Source organism: Phocoena sinus, chromosome 14 (genome assembly GCF_008692025.1).
Source record: "Phocoena sinus isolate mPhoSin1 chromosome 14, mPhoSin1.pri, whole genome shotgun sequence".
Classification (NCBI taxonomy): domain Eukaryota; kingdom Metazoa; phylum Chordata; class Mammalia; order Artiodactyla; family Phocoenidae; genus Phocoena; species Phocoena sinus.
In genome coordinates this window covers 89,373,082-89,390,377 of record NC_045776.1, presented here as the reverse complement: position 1 = coordinate 89,390,377, position 17,296 = coordinate 89,373,082, and the positions used below count along the sequence as shown (strand labels likewise).

Sequence of the window (17,296 nt, the reverse complement as noted above, 5' to 3'; positions counted from 1 at the left end):
AGTAACCTACTCCGGCTAAGAGAGTAATCAGAGCCCGATAAGCCAGACGCAGAGACGAGTCTGCTGCGAAGTTAACAGGAGTCACGCTGCGGCTGGAAAGTCGGCTTGCTTCGGCGGAGAAACTCGTTCTCTAGAATCCCAAGCTGTCAGAACCTCTGCTGTTTGAAAGTGTGTCCGTGAGAGTAACATACCCGACGTTCGCCTGTAGGATCTTGGTCGCTTTCACCTGCCGAAGCAGCCAAGTTTCCACCCAGCGCAACACAAAGCTGGTTGTTTCCAGGGAAACCGGAGCGGTTCATTTGTGGTCCCGCCGCGACCGGAACCTGGGCCCGGCCAGCCTGCGGGTTGAAGCCCCAGCGCGGCATCCTCGCGGACCGCACGGCCCGGGACGACCCCTACCCCGGACACCCCGCCCCGGGCCTCAGGGACCGCTGGACCCGCCCCGGGGGGCCGTCCGCCCGCCCGAGGACCCCGCGTGCCGGCTGCCCGCGCCACTGCCTGACAGCGTCCTCACCGGCCCCGCGCCTGCAGGGCCTGCGGTCGCGCTCCTCCGTCGGGCCGCCGGGAGCGGAGGCGAGCGCCCTGTCTCGCGCGTGCAGACCCGGCCCCGCGCCGGCCGTCCCCGGGCGCGGCGCCGTCAGGCAGTGGCGCAGGCAGCCCGGCACGCGGGGTCCTCGGGCGGGCGGACCTGGGCGGCGGCGGCGGCTGCGGCGACGGCAACGGCGACAGGACGAACGGCGGCGATGCTGTGGCCGCGGCTGGCGGCGGCCGAGTGGGCGGCGCTGGCCTGGGAGCTGCTGGGCGCCTCGGTGCTGTTGATCGCGGTGCGCTGGCTGGTGCGGCGGCTGGACAGGCGGCCGCGGGGCCTGGGCCGGAGCGGGCCCCCCGACCCGCCGCCCTGCGCGGCCGCGGGCCCAGTCCCTGATCCAGGTAAGGCCGGTCCGCCGGTGGGCCCGCGCCCCTCCCCGGCCTGGATCCTCAGCCCCCTCTTCCCCAGCCCGGGCCCCCCTGGGCTTCCGCACCCCTCCCCTCCCGCCTCCCGGGGCTCTCCTCCCCGGCCTGAGTCGGGAGTTCTGGGAAAAGACCTGGAGTAAAAGTCACGAGTCCTCCGCGCACAGACAGTGGGAGAGAGTAGAGGATGGGAGGATGGGAGCCTGGGTACCGCGTCTGTGCGCAGTTTTGCTTGTTTGACCCCCTGATTTGACTGAGAAGACCGTGTGCGCCCTGCGCGCATCCGGAACGCGCCTTCGTTCCGTTTTCATTCACCCTCTTACCCGCAAGTCTGGTTTCTTCCTGGAGGATAAGCAAGAGCTCCTCAAGTACCCTGATAAGAAGATGAAATTTTATTAGCAGAAAGCATAGTTGATGACCCACCTTGAACTCTCAGGGCTAAAGCCGTCCTTATGGGTGACTTAGTTTTTACAGCTGAGGACACAGGCTCCAGGAAGGTCCTGCTCGGCAAAGATGACACAGGTCCAAGGCAGAAGCCAGGTGGGGACGTAGGCCTGTTGACACGAGGTACAGCTTGCCTTCCAACCTGTTGAGATGCTGATTGTCCTACCTTCTCTCATCCCCTTAAGAAGGTTTCAGGTGGTACTTTTAGGAAACAGCATGCTCAGTTGTCCAGTTACACTGTCGACACCGTGCCAGAGAACCCAGCGCAGGACGCCAGAGTCGAAAGGCTTGCAGACCCTAGAGCTAAAGGACGTGTGAGGCCAGTGGGGTCTGGGACTACGAGATTAGAGTTTCGAGTGCCTTATTCATTAAATTCTTTTTTAATTTTTAGCTTTCATTTCTAAGTCATTAATACAGAGCAAATAAACACATGTGAAAAGATGTTCGACATCACCAGCCAGTAGTGAAATACAAATCGAACTTACAATGAGATATCACCACACACCTATGAGAATGGCTAAGATGAAAAATACCGACGACATTTGGTAATGCTGGTGGAAATGCTGAGAAACTGGGTCTCATTTACTGCTGGTAGAAATTTTAAAGGTGCAGCCATTCTGAGGTCAGACTGCCAGTTTCTCAAATAGTTGAACCTGTACTGCACTCCTGCGCGTTATCCTAGAAGGACGAAAACTTATTTTCACACAAAAACCCATATGCGATTGTTTATAGCTTTATTTGTAATTGCCAAGAACTGGAAACAGCCCAGTTGTGTCTCGAGGGGTGAATGGTAAAACTGGTACCTCCGAGCTGTGGAATGCTGCTCAGCAGTGAGGCAGAACTGTTGATCCGTCAGCAGCTTGGGTGGAGCTCAAGGGCATTACCCTGAGTGAAAAAAGCCGGTCTCAGAAAGTCTGTAGTGTACAATTCCATTTATGTAACATTCTTGAAATGGAAGTATTATAACGACAGAGGACAAGTCAGTGGTCGCCGAGGGTAGGGGACAGTGGTGGGGGTTGGACATGACAGTAAAAGGTCAGCAGGAGGGAGACCTTTGTGCTGATGGAACGGTTCAGGAACCAGTCATGTCCATGTGAAGCTCTACATGTGATAAACGATCATGGAATTACATACAGAGACCCACAAGAGGAGAGTGACTGCAGAACCTGGTGAGGCCACGGTCTAGTCCGCTATGCTGCGCCAGGGTCAGCTGCCTGGTTTGGATGACGCACTGCAGTGTTTACGGCGTGCCACTGAGGGAAGCCACGTGATGGGGCCACAGGACCTCTCTGTACTGTTTTTCAACTTCTTGTGTTTATTATTATTACAAAATAAACAGTTAAAGAAATCCACTTAGGTTCCCCAGCGTTAGTATCTTACATAATCACTACAAGTAGGAGAGCCAGGAAGTATTATCCAGTCTGCAGTCCTACCTCAGTTTCCTATACCTGTACCTTTACATCTCTGTCTTCTATCTATCAGTCAGTGGATGGAGGTCTGGCAGACACTTCAAATTCCAGCCCAGGGTCAGCAAACTGTGGCCCACGGGCCAGATCCTGCCCGCACCTGTTTTTGGAACACAGCCATATTCTTCCTTCTGTGGCTCTTGAGTGTTTGGGGGGACTTAGGCTCACAAAGACTCAAAATTTACTCCCCAGCCCTTTACAGAAGTTTGCTGAAGGCTTCTCCCTTCTCAGTGAGGAGACTGGCTCTCATTAGCCACAGTATATACAATTATTTGCTGGTTCCTAGAGCACACATAAGATAGCTTCGGAATTGCTCACCTATACCACTGTGAAAACCCACCTGCCAGCTAGAGTATAGTGTTTGTCTGTCCTTCCTCTGTCTTTACCCTTAGAGGACGTGGTCGCGTGCTGTTATCTTTCAGTTAGTACGTTCCTTCTCCCCCACTCATTATGATACGAACTTGTAACACCCTTGAGCGAATTTGTTTTGGTTTGCATTCCACTTGGGAGTCTCCCCCTGTCTATTTGTTTATCCACGTATTTTTTGTGTATGTGAATTAAACATGCTTCTAAAGGTCAGAACATGTAAAGGCGTATTCAGAAGTGCTGCTCCCCCTGCCCTCTGTCCTTACTGTCTGGTTCACACCCTCCCCTGAAGCTAAGCAGTCTCATTATTTTCTGCTTTATCCTTTGTTTCTTTTCCACACGTGAGCAGATACTTGTTTATTGTATTAAGAATATTAGTAACAGGGTGTCCCTGGTGGCGCAGCGGTTAAGAATCCACCTGCCAATGCCTGGGACGTGGGTTCGAGCCCTGGTCCGGGAAGATCCCACGTGCCGCGGAGGAACTAATAAGCCCATGCTCCACAACTACTGAGCCTGCAAGCCACAACTACTAAGCCCATGTGCCACAATTACTGAAGTCCGCGTGTCTAGAGCCCACGCACCACAAGGAAGAGCAGCCCCCACTAGCCGCAATTAGAGAAAGCCCCGCACACAGCAACGAAGACCCAACGCAGCCAAAAATTAAAAAAAAAAAAGAATATTAGAAACAGAGTGTACATGTTGGTCTTTATTCAGGTTGACTTTCTAGCACGCTGTGTATTCTCCAAGGCTGATAAGTCTGTATTACTTGATAACTTCGTAGCCCTAACTGACATTAATGGATAATTTGTCAGTGTCAAACACATCCATTATTTTATCTAATTCTCATTACAAGCTAAGAAGTAGAGCTGTTGTTATGTCTTTTTTATGGATGAGGAAACTGTGGCTTAGAGTTACATAACTTGCCCAAGCTCACCCAGTTAGTGATATAATGTAATGTAATTGTTCCATTTAGGGCTTGCTTGATTACAAGGACAGAACCCCCTCAGACTAGCCTGTCTTAAAAAGGTAGCTTTTAGGACTTCCCTGGTGGTGCAGTGGTTAAGAATCTGCCTGCCAATGTAGGGGACATGGGTTCGAGCTCTGGTTTGGAAGGATATCCCAGGTGCCACAGAGCAACTAAGCCCGTGCGCCACAACTACTGAAGCCCGCGTGCCTAGAGCCCGTGCTCTGCAACAAGAGAAGCCACCACAATGAGAAGCCCGCGCACCGCAACGAAGAGTGGCCCCTGCTCGCTTCAACTAGAGAAAAGCCCACTTGCAGCAATGAAGACCCAACGCAGCCATAAATAAATAAATAAATAAATAAATTAATTAATTAATTTACCGGGAAAAAAGGTAGCTTTTGAGTAAACACACAGGGAGGGTATGCAGAAGAGAATATTACCAGGATTGGGTGGATTCCTCTCTGTTTATTCCTAGCATCTGCCCTAGTCGCCCCTACCCCTCAGACTTTGCCTTGCATGTGGCTTCAGCCTGTCCTGTACCTTTCATATCAGTTCCTTATCACTTCTGTTGCCCTTATGCCCAGTATTCAGAGACTACCCTTAGGGGTGCTCCCCGAGTGGAATCCTGTGGTCAGTTGGCCTCCCCCTTCATGTTCTTTGGCAGCTCTAGAGGGGGCTGTGCAACACATTCACTGTTTAAAATAAGTAATAGCCATTTTTGAAATCTTGGAGGGGGTAGGGTGGTATCATCATAAAAAGTTATTAAAAAAGAAATATGCAGAAATTTCCATCATCCAGCTGCAAGTATTAGGTATTAGTATTTTGTGAGTCTTGTTTTACCTGTCGCTGCCCCCTCTGTTTTGCTCTCCTGGAGTAATTTAAAGCCAATCCTGGGATATCCTATAATTTCATCTGTAAACACGTCCTAAAAGCCTCTACTCCAGCTTCACTGATACACAGTATTAACACGTCCGGTTCTTTCTTGATCGCCTCTTCAAGTCTGTCTTCTTTCTCACCTGTCTTTCAATCTCTGTTGTTACTCAGATCCCATTCTTGGCTTACCGGCCATGTGTGTTCCTTGTTATCCCTGGGTTATAACCACCGCCTCTGGGCTCATGACTCCCGGCGCTGTTTTTCTCACTCTGAGCTTATCTTCTGAATCTCAGACTTGAAAATCAGAACGCCCACGTGATGTGCAGTGGGTGTTTCTAATGCTCAGCGCTTAAACCCCCGTTTGTTCTTCCATATTCTCTGTCTTGGGCAGAATCTCTTTCTAAGCATCCAGGCTGGAAACCTAGGTATTATCGTAGGCTGACTGCAATCCCTCAGACACCACCACCGCCCGCCACCGACCCCAGCATCTAATCTGTGGTCGAGACATCCTTTTTCTCTAGTCTGAGCGCTCATCTCCAGCCGCATTAACTGCAGCAGTGGCCTGAACCCTGTCATTTCCTACCTTCTCCCCAATTCTGGCTGACCATGCTTAAACCTCTACCCCATAGATTTAACTGCTCTTTCTGTAAATATGTTGATTAAAGCTCCAGCTGCAGTTCACATCCACTTGCTTGGTGGCTGAAGAACTTGAACAAGTTAACTTAGCTTTGATTTAGGATCTCCATCTGTAAAGCAGGAGTGAGCAGTGGTGAAAAATCTCCATGTGGAGTTATCGTGAATTTTAAATAATTTCGTGCAGGCAGGGTGCTTAGGACAGAACCAGGCATGTGGGAAGCCCCCCAGACGTTAAACATTAGCTGTTTGTTTTCAGTATTAGCAAAATGACTGTGGAGCTATCTGTATGCTCTTCTGTTTAAATCTTTGCATAATTTCTCATGACTTGTGAAATAAAGTGCAAATGTATCCGTAGGATAACTTTCTGCAGTTGGAGTTTTGACGCATGTTATCCAGTTGCTTTCCTGGGGATTTGTTCCTAATCACACTGCAGGTGACAGCTGATGGGTGTGCCTGTTTCCCCAGCATGCTGACCTCCCTAGAATGTTGGTGTGATCAGATCACGTCATGACACTGGGCTGTAAGATTCTTATCCGAATGAACCAGACACTGCCTATCTTAATCTTGTTTAGATTGTTATAAATCCGGAAACAAAAACCTAATGAAAATTCTCATAGAAAGTTCATAGACTCCAGAGAATATGGGGAAATAGTGGATTGAAATGAAACTTTGAAGCCAGCTTTTTTTTTTTGTCTGTGCCACGAGGCTTGCAGGATCTTAGTTCCACGACTAGGGATTGAACCCCCTGCAATGGAAGCATGGAGTCCTAACCACTGTACCGCCAGGGAATTCCCTGAAGCGAGCGTTTTTGCCACTTTTTAAAAATTGAAGTATAGTTGATTTACAGTATCATATTAGGTTCAGGTTACAGCATAGTGATTCAGTATTTTTAGATTGTACTCCATTAAAAGTTAAAGTTATTACAAGATAATGGCTATAATTTCCTGTGCTGTACAATCTATCCTCGTTCCTTGTCTAGTTTATACATAGACATCTCTTAATCCCATACCCCTATCTTGCCCCTCCCCTCTCTTCTCTCCCCACTGGTAACCACTAGGTCCCTAAATCTGTGAGTCTGTTTCTTTTTTGTTGTATTCACTAGTTTGTTTTATTTTTTAGATTCCACACATTCGTGATTCCACACAGTATTTGTCTTTCTCTGTCTGACTTACTTCACTTAGCATAATACCCTCCTTGTCCGTCCATGTTGCCACCAATGGCAGGATTTCATTCTTTTTTATAGCTGAGTAGTATTCCATTGTGTGTACTCGCCACATCTTTATCCATTGATCTGTTGATGGCCGCTTAGGTTGCTTCCATATCTTGGCTATTGTAAATAATGCTGCTATGAACATTGGGGTGCACATAGTTTTTCAAATTAATGTTTTTGTTTTCTTTCTAAGAGTGGAATTGCTGGATCATATAGTAGTTCTATCTATCTATTTATTTCTAAGAGTGGAATTGCTGGATCATATAGTAGTTCTATCTATCTATTTATTTCTAAGAGTGGAATTGCTGGATCATATAGTAGTTCTATCTATCTATTTATTTCTAAGAGTGGAATTGCTGGATCATATAGTAGTTCTATCTATCTATTTATTTCTAAGAGTGGAATTGCTGGATCATATAGTAGTTCTATCTATCTATTTATTTCTAAGAGTGGAATTGCTGGATCATATAGTAGTTCTATCTATCTATTTATTTATTTAATTTGGCTGCATCGGTCTTAGTTGCAGCACTTGGGATCTTTGTTGCAGCATGCGGGACCTTTCGTTGCGGTGCATAGGCTTCTCTCTAGTTGTGGCGTGAGGGCTCTAGAGTGCATGGGCTTAGTTGCCTGGCGGCATGTGGGATCTTAGTTCCCTGACCAGGGATTGAACCCACATCCCCTGCATTGGAAGGTGGCTTCTTAACCACTGGACCACCAGGGAAGTCCCTATTTTTAGTTTTTTAAGGAACCTCCATAGTATCCTCCATAGTGGCTGCACCAATTTACATTCCCACCAACAGTGCAAGAGGGTTCCCTTCTCTCCACACCCTCTCCAGCATTTATCATTTGTAGGCTTTTTAATGATGGCCGTTCTGACCAGTGTGAGGTGATATCTCATTGTGGTTTTGACTTGAATTTCTCTAATAATTAGTGATGTTGAGCACCTTTGCATGTGCCTGTTGGCCATCTGTATGTCTTCTTTGGAGGACTGTCTATTCAGGTCTTCACCTCCTTAGTTAAGTTTATTCCTAGGCATTTTATTCTTTTTGATGTGATTTTAAACGGGATTTATTTTTTGCTTTTTCTTCCTGGTAGTTCATTATCAGTGTATAAAAAAGTTACAGATTTCTGTGCATTAATATTGCATCCTGCAACTTTGCTGAATTCGTTTAAGAGAAGATGTACTTTACAGCCATCAGATTGATTTTTGTTGTCTTGGGCCTAGGTGAAATGACAATGGATACCATCTTGGCTCGATTGAAACTCCTGAATCCAGATGACCTTAGAGAAGAAGTTATCAAAGCTGGATTGAAATGTGGACCCATTACATCAACCACAAGGTTTATTTTTGAGAAAAAGTTGGCTCGGGCTTTATTAGAGCACAGTACACTGCCTTCCCACCCTCCAGACCACGCCACTGCAGGTGCCCCAGCCCTGGACCAGGACACACAAAGGGTTGTGAAGTCTGCGGTAGGGAGCCCGGCTGAGCGGGTCAGCTTTTCTGAAGACAGAGATTTTGGTTATAGTGTGGGCTTGAATCCTCCGGAGGAAGATGCCGTGATGTCTGAGACCTGCTCAGTGCCCTTCAGTGCCTTGGCCGGGGTCGGCAGCCACCAAGCCATGCTGCGGGCCTCTGCAGAGCCGCCTCTATACTATGGGGTGTGCCCAGCCTACGAGGACGCCCCGGCGAGAAATGGTAATGTGACCAGCGCCGTGGTTCTTACACAGGTGGTGCGTGGACAGCAGGGGGAGAGGGGTTTTGAAAATCACAGACTACAGAGGAGAAGAAAGAAGACTTTAATCACCATAATCTCATCACTCCAAATTAACCATTGTTAGCATTTTTATATAGAATGTTCCTGAATTTTTTGTAAATCTATATGGAAAGTTTTAGAAATTAAGAAAATTGGATTCTATGGGGATATACTTCACTTACAAATATTTATGGGCTGGCTCCATTTTTTGATTAACCATCTCCCTCCCTTTTTTTAAAATAAATTTATTTATTCATTCATGTATTTATTTTTGGCTGCATTGGGTCTTCGTTGCTGCACGCGGGCTTTCTCTAGTTGCGGTGAGCGGGGGCTGCTCTTCATTGCAGTGCGCGGGCTTCTCATTGCGGTGGCTTCTCTTGTTGCGGAGCACGGGCTCTAGGCATGTGGACTCAGTAGTTGTGGCTCGTGGGCTCTAGAGCGCAGGCTCAGTAGTTGTGGCGCACGGGCTTAGTTGCCCCACGGCCTGTGGGATCTTACTTCCCTGACCAGGGATCAAACCCACATCCTCTGCATTGGAAGGCAGATTCTTAACCACTGGACCACCAGGGAAGTCCCTAGTCATAGTTTTTTACTTACTTTTTAAAATTATTTTTATTTAGATCGTTGGTCCAAAAATTTTATTTTTTGGTATGGAATAGTGTCCTTGGATATAAAAACTACATATACAGGTACAAAATATGTATCATTTATATCCATGTACATACATATGATCAAAGTTATTGTGTTCTTTTCACTGACTAAAGCCTTTTTTCTTGAAGATTAAAACTGAAATATTAATAAGAGAAAAACCAGACCACTGGCTAACAGTCGTTAGTTACCAAACCCAGGGCTTCAAGTGTGAACTAAGTGACGTTGGCTGCAGTTCCTTGTTTCTGCTTTTCCCACACAGAAAGGATTCATGTTTATGAAGACAAGAAGGAAGCCTTGCAAGCTGTCAAAATGATCAAAGGATCCCGATTTAAGGCTTTTACAAGCAGAGAAGATGCAGAGAAATTTGCTAGAGGAACTTGTGATTATTTCCCTTCTCCAAGCAAAAGCTCTTCACCACTTTCTCCTGTGAAAACAGTGCCGCTCTTTAGCAGTGGTGGGTTAAGAGGTAAATTGTCTGGCATTACTGTCAGATTTACTCCTGGGTATTTTGTTCCCTCCTTCCTGGTAACTAGTTCTCTCCACCTTTGAGAGCAGCCCGGTTTGCTGGGAACAGAGAGCTGAGGCCCAGGCCATGGAGCAGCTGGAGGAGGGTGGGTCAGTAGGCTGGTCTGGGTGGAGGTAGCAGGGGCCAAGTGGGTCAGGCAGCTGCTGAGGGGACCGTGGGAGAAGCCGCGAAAGGGCCTCCATTGCCTTCTGTTCTGTCCCCTTTGTCACACTCTTGTCCCTGCGGCCTGTTGGGTTCAGGGCCTTTTTAGGTGCTGAGACCTTTCTCCTTCCCCCCGTGAAGCTACACCTCCTTCTAGGACTGTGGCACCTGCTTGGCTGCAGACGATTCTGTGGTGGCTGAACCGTCCAGCCAGAAAGCTGGCCAGCGCCACTCCCAGCTCAGGACCAGGGTCTCGTGAGGGGCCTTTGCTGTCAGCATCGTACAGAACCCCGGCATCCCAGCCTCGTCTGGTCCCCTCCGCTCCATGGGCTCACGGCTGCTCTGCTCCCCAGGCTGGCTGGGGCTCCCGAGGATGCGCCTTTCCTTGCAGACGGTTGGCCTTGGATCGAGAGTCCGTGTGCCACCTCACGGAGGCCAGAGTGATTTGGGGCGCTTAGAGGCCCCTCACACTTGGTGAAGGTTCCTCAAGATAGCCTTCCTACCTCCGCAGGTGTCATGATTCGGCAGAAGTCCCTCCTGGCTCCCTGCCTTTCTGGGGGTGCTCCTGGCTCTTGGAAGGCCCCTCGCGAGTGTGGGTGGCGTCCTGGCCGCGTGCCCTCGCACTCCTCCCCCGCCTTCTCCGCAGAGCCCTTCCCTCGCTGCCACGGGCTGGGACACACGTCCGTCTGCTGTGGATCATCTTGTTTCTTACTTTTCGCTGCAAGGAGATCGTCAGCCTCTGTGGGAAAGATTTTTCTTGCCCTCAGTGAAGCGCATAGTGGATGATGAGAAAATGTGAACTTAAATGTTCTCAAATTCTGTCTCTTAACAGATGGGTTGTACTTGTCTGATTCAGAAACAGCAAGCAAGGAGCGAGCAAACAGTTATAAAAGTCCTCGTACACAAGATCTCACGGCCAGACTTCGGAAAGCTGTGGAGAAGGGAGAGGAAGACGCCTTTTCCGACCTTATCTGGAGTAATCCCCGGTATCTGATTGGTTCGGGGGACAACCCGACCATCGTACAGGTAAGCCTGCTTCCAGCATTTAGCATCAAGACCGCGGTGATGAAAGTGAAGCCCAGAATCTGTGGTCTTGTTCCAGGAAGGATGTCGGTACAACGTCATGCATGTTGCTGCCAAAGAGAACCAGGCTGCCCTATGCCAGCTGACCCTGGAGACGCTGGAGAACCCCGAGTTTATGCGGCTCATGTACCCGGACGACGAGCCGCATATGCTGGAGAAACGCATCTGCTACGTGGTGGACCTGTACCTCAACACCCCTGACAGAGTGGTGCGCCTCGTAGCCGGGCTCAGGGTGGAAACAGTGTTTGGGTGTTTATTTACTGCGTCCCTGCACTGCGTCAGCTCAGAGGAGATGTGCGTTCGTTGAGGTCAGAGAGCTCAGAAAGATACGGTTGGACCCAGACCCGCTCACACGTGAGAAGTGCACCCCGCTGGCTGGCGTGCTGGGGTCCCAGCTGGGGTGGAGCCGTCCCCAGGACACGTCCCTCCTGGCCTTTGTTCAGAGAGTCCCAAGCTGATAGGAGGGTGGGCAAGTGCCACAAAGCTAAAGAGAGAAGGACGTAGAAAGGTTTTGGTCCCTTGTAGTCTAGTGTCCTAGATATGTCTTTCTTTAAATTTTTATTTCATTTATTTATTTATTTTGGCCGCGTCAGGTCTTAGTTGCGGCATGCGGGATCTTTCATTGCGGTGCCCGAGCTTCTCTCTAGTTGTGGCATTGGGTTTTTCTCTCTCTAAGACATGTGGGCTCAGTAGCTGCAGCACGCGGGATTCGTTGCCCCGTGGCACGTGGCATCTTAGCTCCCCGACCAGGGATCGAACCCACGTGCCCTGCATTGGAAGGCGAATTCTTTACCCCTGGACAACCAGGGAAGTTCCAGTGGGGAGATGGTGCACAAAGCTTAAGTAAGGATTCTTGAAACAGAGGAGTTTTTACATATTTATATGAGGGAAAGCCCAGAGATGGCTGAGAACCAAGGATTGTTTCTGAGAGAAACCTAGGGGTGTGAGAAGTCGTGGTGGGCGGGAGAGGGAATTAAAAAAGCCTATTGTATTATTTCGTAACATACTGAATATGATACATTGAACCCTAGAACTGCAAGCAAGAATAACTTTTCAGTTAGCAAGAAAGAAAAGGGGGAATGGAGATAAATTTGGCCATGCTAGCAAAATTAAAGAAGGGCATAAAAGAGAAAACGGTAGTTACGTGAAAGCAATAGTAAGTGTGAAATAGGGCAGAAGGAACAAAATCCAAGTGTATGAGACTAAGTGTGAACACAGTAAGGCTGTACGACACTTCAGTCGGGAAGTGCCGCTCCTACACGCGATGAAGGGCACGTACCCTGCGGGAAATACAGTCTTCTCTTAATGCCTGCAGCGCCTGTTGAAAATACGCATCTGTGGATCCACAGAGACCACTGAATAGATTCTTGAAACTAGACGTTACAGGTCACAGCCCCTGACCATAGGCGCTAAGAGTAGGAATCGCTGCAAGCGCCTGGACTGTGTAGCAAGGCCGGGGGCTCCCCAGAGGGTGTGGTGTGGAGGAAAAGCGGGGTCACCAGGCGTGGCGGGAGGGCCCACAGCCCGCCGGCCGCGCGGGAACGGGGCAGAGGCTGGGGTCACGTTGGCGGGGCTCGGAGCAGGTTAGAGAAGGGCGTTGTGTGGGTGAGGGAGAGGGGTGGCCAGGAGGAAAGGGGTGTGGGGGGCATGTTGCGGTCTGATGCCCTGAACGCCGAGTGGACGCGGCCGCCCCGATGTGCAGCGGCCCGGGCCCCGTGGGGCTGGCCGGGAGCTGCACCGATGCTGGAGCCTGGGCCGCAGGGCTGGAGGCGACTCGGGTAGACTGTGGACCAGGAAGCGCCTGCCTGGAGCCTAGCTCTGCTCGTTCTTCCTGTGCCGTCTGCAGCTGTGGAAGGCCGGCCGGGGGTGCTGGCAGGGCCTGGGTGGCCCGCGGAGCCCCGGCGGCTGACTGTGTGGGAGAGGGAGTGGTGGTGCCGACAGGATGTTGAGGTAGTGAGATGCCCCTAGAAGGTGTGGAACAGGGATCGGGGCCGGCCTGAGGGTATTTGCTTGCACAAGGCCCCCGGGGTCGCCTAGTGGAGTGGGGGCTGGAGCTGGGGGAGAAGCTCTGGGCGAATGCAGCGTGGCGTCCGGAGGAAGGGACCTGAGGGCTGGAACGTGCGGTGGCCGCAGGTGGACTTGAGCGGGTTCTGTTTGGGATGTGCTGCCTCTGAGCCTGAGGCTGTCCAGGTGAAGGTGCCGGAGGTGGTGGCTCCACAGCTCGGGGGCCTGCTGGTCTGCGGGCAGCCCGGGGAAGGATGCCACCGGGGCAGGTCAGCACGGGAAAACCTTGTGAAGTCAGGAGGGGAGAGTTTCGTTTGCTGCAACATTAGCGACTAGAGAAAGTTCTGAGCACAGACCGGATCGTGGTCTTTGCTTCATTCTGGAGGTTGTCTTCATCTGTTTATTTTGCTTTTTGAACATTGATTTTAAGACATTGTACAGGGCCCTGAGTCGTTAAAGCTGCCGTTTGCTGAGCAGGTGTTACACCCTAGCTCTGTTGCAAGCTTCCCACAGGCACTAGACACGCAGGGACTGGGACGTTGTGCCGGGCTCACGCCCTGGAGTAAAGTGGGTGTGTGCCAGCAAGCCAGTTGCTTTTCAGTTATAAAAGCACTGTCTTTTTACAGTCTTTTATTTTTGAGTGTTTTTGTTTGATTGTTTGTTTTACTAAATACCTATTTTTACCTTAAAGCAACCTTAGGAAGCAAAAGAGTGTGTATAAGAAGTAAGTGTTCTTCCTTTTCATCTCTCTCAGGGCTACGACACACCATTGCATTTTGCTTGTAAGTTTGGAAACGCTGATGTGGTCAATGTGCTCTCTTCACACCCTTTGATTGTAAAAAACCCAAGAAATAAATATGATAAAACACCTGAAGATGTAAGTACCTATTAAAATGCTATTACTACATAGTGTTAGAAATGAAAATGCATAAAATTACAGTCTGCGATCACAGCTATTGTGACCACTCGGGTAACTCTGTGTGACTGTGTTTGCCTTGTGGCACATCTTAGAACCCTCATTGTTGAGTAAGATGTACTCTGTGAAGAAGATGCCTCTGTAAAGCCAGGAGGGAGTGAACTGCCTGTTGGCTGCTTTTATTTTCCTGAAACTGGTGGTCAGGTTGTTCTCAGCAGCTCACTGTCTTTTGTCACGTTCCCTCTGTGAGTACTTCAGCTGACCAAGGTCAGAGAGAGCAGAGGAGGTGGCACTCATGCTGCTGCTGGTGAGAACGGTGGTGGTGAGGATGGCGCTGGTGAGGCTGATGGTGACTGGTTGATGGCTGGTGGAGATGGTGATGGTGGGAGGGTAACGTGCTGGTGAGGGTGCTGCCGCTGAAAGGTGCTGTCCTGAGCCCCTCCCGGTGCTCTCACCTGGCCCACACCAGCCTTAGGAAACAGGCCTTGTCATGGTCTGTCAGCAGTTGGGCACATGTGCCTTAGAGAGGGCAGAGGTGCCTCCTTGCAGTGAGGTGGAGAGGAGAGTGGGCCTGAAAAGAACTGGAAGATGGTTAATTTGTACCAGGCATTGGAATTGTGAGCTGGCCTGGACCTGCCAGCCCTTTGGAAGTAGAATCTGTAAGGTCCGATTCTGGCAGTGCCACTTCCTCTGTAGTTGCTAGGATTATGTAAGTCGTGCCCACTTCTGTAGAAAGTTTAGAATACAGGTAAAAAGGATAAAATTTACCGGACAATTCCGCAACTCAGAAATTACCATCATTTTGCATAAATCTGACTCAACTTTTTGTGTGCACGTGTATGTATATTTTCTCAATATAAAGTGCTATTTGGTAACACGTTTTTAGAGCGTTGGACATCTCTCACAATCAGTTACAGAATTTAAAAGAAAATACTTGCACTACTTGAAGGGTCCACTGTGCGGTTGTAGTTTGTTTCTGTCACAGGCTGGCAGGAGGTGGTAATTCTGTGGTTCCTTCCTTCTTATTTTAAGGTTATTGGTTCTTTTGTGTGTTTATTGTTTGTCGCTAAAATGTTCACAGTTCTCTGATGGCTGAGAACATCGATTCCTGTAGTTGCAAGAATAAAACTTGTGTTCCTGTTAGATGGGAGTTGTATATCGACCCAGCCAAACCATAGCAAACAGGCTCCTGGCCAGGGAGGCGCCCGGACCGAAGGTGCGGCCTGTCTGCATCTCTGCTCTGACTTGATGGTGCACCTTAAGATTTCCTTTCCTTACAGAAAATTAGGAAATGGAGAGCAGCACGAAGAAAGAAGACAAAATTCGCCTGTAATCTCAGAGTTGGTTCTTCTTTGTCCTGGCCCCTCGGAGCCGTTACAGAACGAGAAGGGGGGTTACGCTGTTCCACACACGTTTCTAACGTGGGCTTTATGAGATGCTCAGCTTTGGGGCACTACCCTTGTCTCACTGACTTTACAACGTGCCCTTATGAAATCATTTTAATGATAAGAAGATGTGATCAATCAGATTTAGAGCGTTCACGTACTCTGTTTTTTTAAAACAGGTTATTTGTGAAAGAAGCAAAAATAAATCTGTGGAACTGAAGGAGCGGATTAGAGACTATTTAAAGGGTAAGTGGGGAGTGGGCGCCCGAGGTGCGGCCCACGGTGGGGGAAGTCCTGGGCGGCGTCTAGGCCGGGCCTTGTGTGCAGGAGGAAGCGGGGGCTGCTGGGAGCCTCGAGTCACCCTGTGCTGCACCTCCCGCTCCTGAGAGACCGACTCGTCTGTCATTTGTCTGTTGCTCACGGCCTTGCCCCTCGACCTCCGCGGCCCTCTTCCTCGGGCACAGGCTGCAGGGCGGTGGGGAGGCGGGAGGGGCCTGCCTGGAGCCCCTCGGCCAGCCGGTCCCCCGCCCCTGCGGCCTCGCCGCCCCGGATCGCCACACTCCAGGCCGAGGGCCTTTCAGACCGTGGCCTGCGGGGCAGCGCTTCGCACTCGGCTTTCGGGGCCTGGCGCCTCTGGACCCAAGCTCCCGGCTCGCAGGCCGCAGGGGCGCGAAGGCAGCCAGGGGCGGGAGGCATTTCCCAGCCCTTCCTCTGCCTTGTTTCCGGGCAGTTTGGAGTTGGCCCCACGCGCTGGATGGCCTGGCCTCGGATGCTTGAGGCTCTTCGGCCTCCCCCGTCTGCCCGTCCTTACTTCTCTCTCGGCTGCCATTCCTACCCGACTCCCCGTTGGTCTCCGTTTAGTGCAGGGGTCGGCCAGGCCTGTGGTGGCGCCCGGCGGCCACCACTGCCACTCGCCCGATGTCTCCGGGCCTTTCCTGCCCCCCGCCCCATCCCTGTGGCTTCGCTGCCTTTCTTCTTTCCAGGTTGTGATTCTAGGTCTGTTTGGAGACGGGTGTTCAATGATACAAAACTGTAACGTACGAAACAGAAGAGGGAGCTGGGGAGGGAGGGGGTCAAACGTGTCTTCTTTGTATGTAATGTTCCTCTGCTTGGCTTCCGCTGCTCTGGTTCACAGGTCCTGCCTCGTAAGAACCTGGGGGTGAGCAGGTGTTTGCCGCCCCACCTCCTCTTCTCCTCCTTTTTACTTCCCCGCCGAGGAAGAACGCAGGGCTCGTTGTGTGCGGGAGTCCGGCGTGGACTGGCCTCTTGCCCGCGTCCTTTGGCTCCGGAGCGTGGCGGCCTTTTTATTCACCGTTAGCATCGCTGACTCGCGTGCAGAGCCCGTGGGGTAGCAAACCGCGCTGTTTCCCAGGCTGCTTCCTAGTTGCCTGACATCCACTGGGTGTGGGGCTGTCCACGCAGATGGTCCAGCCCTGGTGTGTTTCCTCTCCCAGGTCACTACTACGTGCCCCTCCTGAGGGCAGAGGACACGTCTTCTCCCGTGATCGGGGAGCTGTGGTCTTCAGACCACCCGGGCGAGGTCTCTCACATCGGCCACGGTGGAGGTGGCCCCAGAGACCCCGTTCTGACCCTGCGAGCCTTTGCAGGGCCCCTGAGTCCGTCCAAGGTGAGCATCTGTGGAACCTTCTGGAATAGCTCCTGGCCATCCCACCAGCATGCTGGGTTGTTCCAGCCTTTTGCTTTGTGCTTGGTCCTGGAGACCAGGACCCCAGAGAGTTGTCAGTGAGGCTTCAGAACTTCCCTGGAGAAACGAGTGTCTTGACCCTGTTCTTTCTTCCTTTATTTATTTTTTAACATTTATTTACTTATTTTTAAATTTATTTTATTATTTTTATTTTATTTTTGGCTGTGTTGGGTCTTTGTTGCTGCACATGGGCTTTCTCTAGTTGCGGGTAGCGGTGGCTT

General features: G+C 50.5%; 1 protein-coding gene across 1 annotated transcript in view; it reads left to right on the top strand.

The window, feature by feature from the left end:
* The first annotated feature begins 689 nt into the window (after positions 1-689).
* ANKLE2 (ankyrin repeat and LEM domain containing 2) overlaps positions 690-17,296 on the top strand; it is a 22,566-nt gene continuing 5,959 nt past the window's right edge. Inside the window, exons 1-8 of the mRNA XM_032654595.1 lie at positions 690-930; positions 8,136-8,606; positions 9,575-9,781; positions 10,815-11,008; positions 11,085-11,273; positions 13,824-13,946; positions 15,550-15,616; positions 16,825-16,997. Coding sequence (XP_032510486.1) covers positions 744-930; positions 8,136-8,606; positions 9,575-9,781; positions 10,815-11,008; positions 11,085-11,273; positions 13,824-13,946; positions 15,550-15,616; positions 16,825-16,997 — 1,611 coding nt within the window. The 5' untranslated portion in view covers positions 690-743. The remainder of the gene's footprint in view (positions 931-8,135; positions 8,607-9,574; positions 9,782-10,814; positions 11,009-11,084; positions 11,274-13,823; positions 13,947-15,549; positions 15,617-16,824; positions 16,998-17,296) is intronic.